The 3,866-nt window shown below is 52.6% G+C and overlaps 1 protein-coding gene across 1 annotated transcript; it reads left to right on the forward strand.

Annotated features, from left to right (window-relative positions):
- The first annotated feature begins 1,147 nt into the window (after positions 1–1,147).
- On the forward strand, positions 1,148–3,609 carry LOC119277613 (laccase-8-like). The gene is made up of 6 exons (XM_037558897.1): positions 1,148–1,260; positions 1,465–1,616; positions 1,693–1,940; positions 2,064–2,186; positions 2,286–3,200; positions 3,304–3,609. Exons 1-6 carry the CDS (start codon positions 1,174–1,176, stop codon positions 3,432–3,434), a joined length of 1,656 nt encoding a protein of 551 aa, XP_037414794.1. The 5' UTR covers positions 1,148–1,173; the 3' UTR covers positions 3,435–3,609.
- Positions 3,610–3,866: the final 257 nt, after the last annotated feature.

Below are 3,866 nucleotides of genomic sequence, written 5' to 3' on the forward strand. Positions count from 1 at the left end.
CTCCTTTATATACGGGGGCAGGGGGGCACCCCATAGACACACAAGTTGATCTACGGATCGTTCCTTAGCCATGTGCGGTGCCCCCCTCCACCATATTCCACCTCGGTCATATCGTCGCGGAGTTTAGGCGAAGCCCTACGCCGGTAGAACATCACCATCATTACCATGCCGTCGTGCTGACGGAACTCATCACCGGAGCTCTGCTGGATCGGAGGCCGGAGATCGTCATCGAGCTGAACGTGTGCTGAACTCGGAGGTGCCGTACGTTCGGTGCTTGGATCGGTCGGATCGTGAAGACGCACGACTACATCAACCGCGTTGTGCTAACGCTTCCGCTTACGGTCTATGAGGGTACGTGGACAACACTCTCCCCTCTCGTTGCTATGCCATCACCATGATCTTGCGTGTGTGTAGGAAAATTTTGAAATTACTGCGTTCCCCAACATAACCGGGGCGTCCACCCGGGCGTATGGAGGGGGAGAGGGGGTGGATGCTCTAAGGTGTGGCATCACATGATAATCCCGCAACATCTTAATTAGGTGCCATGTTTTAGATACGAACTATGTATATGTTCTGCGGTTCGGGTAAACCATACGACTTGTTTGTTCGGAGGCAATATAAAATGGTCCTGATCAAGTCAACGCACGTATAGAATGCATAGGGAGGTGACGGCTACTTTTGAGCATTTGAAATCGTCTTGTAATATCTCGCAAAAAGAAAAGATCATTTTGTAATAAGACGAAATCTTTCTCGATATCAATCCACCCTCATTCTTTGAGCCCGCTACGAAGGGTTGACCTGGGTGCTACGCGCCGTTTCTATCTCGTGTAAATTTCCTGGTGAAGTGGTCTGGAACACAAATTGCCGCCGCTATCAACAAAATGACGGGTACTTACGCGATTAAGCTACGTCCGACCAGGTGCAAGCCACGGTTATTATATGTCGTCGTCGCCGTCAGATTACATCGTTAACGCGAGCTCACACGCAAAAGGATCATTGGATCGATCATCGTCGGTTGCAAGACTTTTTCCGTTAACGATTAGTTCCATAAACGATAAGTACGTACGTACGTATAGATAACATGTGGCTATTTCTCTCTATATAGAAGGACGACCAAGCTTACAGTTTTGTAGTTTGCGAACTGATCTTGATTGCTGCTCAGGAGTTGGGGTGATGAAGGGAGCATCCATGCTCGTGCCGCTCGTGCTGGCTCTCTGCGCGGCCATGGCAAGCGCCGCAGTCGTGGAGCACAACTTCACTGTAAATTTCCTGCACCCTTTCTTGGTAGTAGCATACCGTTTGCAGTTTTCACGCATAGTTCAATCACTTTTTTTAGCTGTGTAGTTCAAAAATCGCGTATATAGATGTGCAGCATACATGCCCAGCCATGGCGATGTCTCTTGGTCATCTTTGTGATAACTTCTGTACGCCTGTACCGATGTAAATATGTATGCCAACATGTAGGTGGGCGGCATGAACATCTCTCAGCTCTGCATGGACAGCGTGATCTACACGGCCAACGAGCAGATGCCGGGACCGACCATCGAGGCCACCGAAGGCGACACGGTGGCCGTCCACGTCGTGAACGATTCACCGTACCCACTATCACTCCACTGGTAACGATTCCCTACCCCATGGTTTCATGTACTTTTTTGCCACAGGATGCATGCTAAAATTCATCGTCCGTTGTAGGCACGGCATATTTCAGCTGCTGAGCGGGTGGGCCGACGGGGCTCACATGATCACGGAGTGCCCCATCCAGCCCTCTGGCAACTTCACGTACCGCTTCAACATCACCGGACAGGAGGGCACCCTGTGGTGGCACGCCCACTCCTCGCTCCTCCGCGCCACCATCTACGGCGCGCTCATCATAAAGCCGAGGAATGGCACGGGTGGCTACCCGTACACAGCACCATACGGCGAGATTCCAATCATACTAGGTACATACACGCGTTAACGCAGCAAAAATACACGGTGCAAAGCATTCACATGCTTTGTTTAGCTGCGAACATTTGTTTGCTGATTGGCAAGGACATTTTTGCATGCAATTCTTTCTTTGGCAGGCGAGTGGTGGAACAAGAACGTGGACGATGTGGAGAAAGATGCCCACCTGACCGGCCTAGGGCCGGATGTGTCGGACGCCCTCACCATCAACGGCAAGCCGGGAGACCTGACTTCTTGCAGAGGTACAGCCGGCTGTTACTACAATTTAGAGGAGAGTCTAAATTTTACAACTGGAAGATGCGAGTAAAAATTTGCCTTGTATATATTTTGAACCAAATTAGGAGCTGGTATCTACGAAGTGGAGGTGGAGTATAACCAGACGTACCTCCTCCGCATCATCAACGCCGCAGTCAATGTTGAGCTCTTCTTCAAGGTGTCGGGCCACAACTTCACCGTGGTCGCCATCGACGCGAGCTACACCGAGCCATACGCCACAGACGTCATCGTCATCGCGCCGGGCCAGACGGTGGACGCCCTCATGACCACCTCGGCGACGCCCGGCGGCCGGTACTACATGGCGGCCAACGTGTTCGAGAGCAAGACCGTCCAGATCCGATTCAACAACGGTACCGTCACCGGCATCATCACGTACAAGGGAGCGGCGAACGGCACCGCCCCCTCCATGCCAGCCATGCCAGCCCCCACAGACGTGGTGACCGCGGGCAACTTCTACTGGTCTCTGAGGGGCCTCGTCCGGCCGATCGACCCGCCGTTGCCAACGACGGTGGACCACCAGATGCTGGTGGAGTTCGGGGTGGACCAGGCGCCGTGCGCGCCGGACCAGACGAGGTGCCAGGGGTTCGCGCTGGTGGCGTTCATGAACAGGAACTCGTTCCAGTTCCCCAAGAACGCGTCGCTCCTGCAGGCGTCCTTCGACGGCGTCCCGGGCGTGTACACGGAGGACTTCCCGAGCTCGCCGCCGCTGCTGCCGGGGATCCGGAAGGCGACATCGGTGAAGAGGGTGAACCACAGCGACGTGGTGGAGGTGGTGCTGCAGAGCCAGGCGTACAGCAGCGCCCTCGGCACGGAGAACCACCCGATCCACCTGCACGGCTTCAACTTCTTCGTGCTGGCGCAGGGGCTGGGGCGCTTCGACCTCAACGCCACGTACAACCTCGTGAACCCGCGCGTGCGCAACACCGTCATCGTGCCCGGCGGTGGGTGGACCGTCATCCGGTTCGTGGCGAATAACCCAGGTGAGTGCCTGTGAATTGGTTGGTTCATATGTTTTGATTGATGCTAACCATCGATCGGACCGTGTATGTTAAGTTGCTAACCTATCGCGCGCCATGACTGTAGGTATGTGGTTCATGCACTGTCACTTGGACGCGCACCTGCCGTTGGGGCTGGCAATGGTGTTCGAGGTGCTCAATGGCCCGGCGCCGAATATCCTTCCTCCGCCTCCCGAGGACTTTCCGAAGTGCTACTGAAGCAACATCTACACATTGCTTGAATGCTTGACAAGTTCGTCGATAGAGAAGTGAGATATTGTACGGGACACCTGACGTGCCCATATGTACTACAAATATAATGTACTACCAGCCACAGATTTATTTCATTATCTTCTTTGCGTTCAGGTTTGATTTGATATATACTTGTTTCGAAGGTGGGCTAGTCAATTGTTCTAAGCTTTCGTTCTGAATAAAGCTGCAAAGTTACGGAGAAATGGCGTTATAGCTCCTGGGAGTGCCCGCTCCCGCGCGAATAGTAAAGAATTTTTTTAGTAAATGTTTTATAAAAATCCTGTTTTTTTTCTGCGTGAAAGCTTCCGATCTATTCATCTTCAATTATGACAGTACAACAAACACCAGAAATAATAAAAATTACATCCAGATTTGTAGATCACCTAGCGACGACTACAA

The sequence above is a fragment of the Triticum dicoccoides genome, chromosome 3B, assembly GCF_002162155.2.
Source record: "Triticum dicoccoides isolate Atlit2015 ecotype Zavitan chromosome 3B, WEW_v2.0, whole genome shotgun sequence".
Classification (NCBI taxonomy): Eukaryota; Viridiplantae; Streptophyta; class Magnoliopsida; order Poales; family Poaceae; genus Triticum; species Triticum dicoccoides.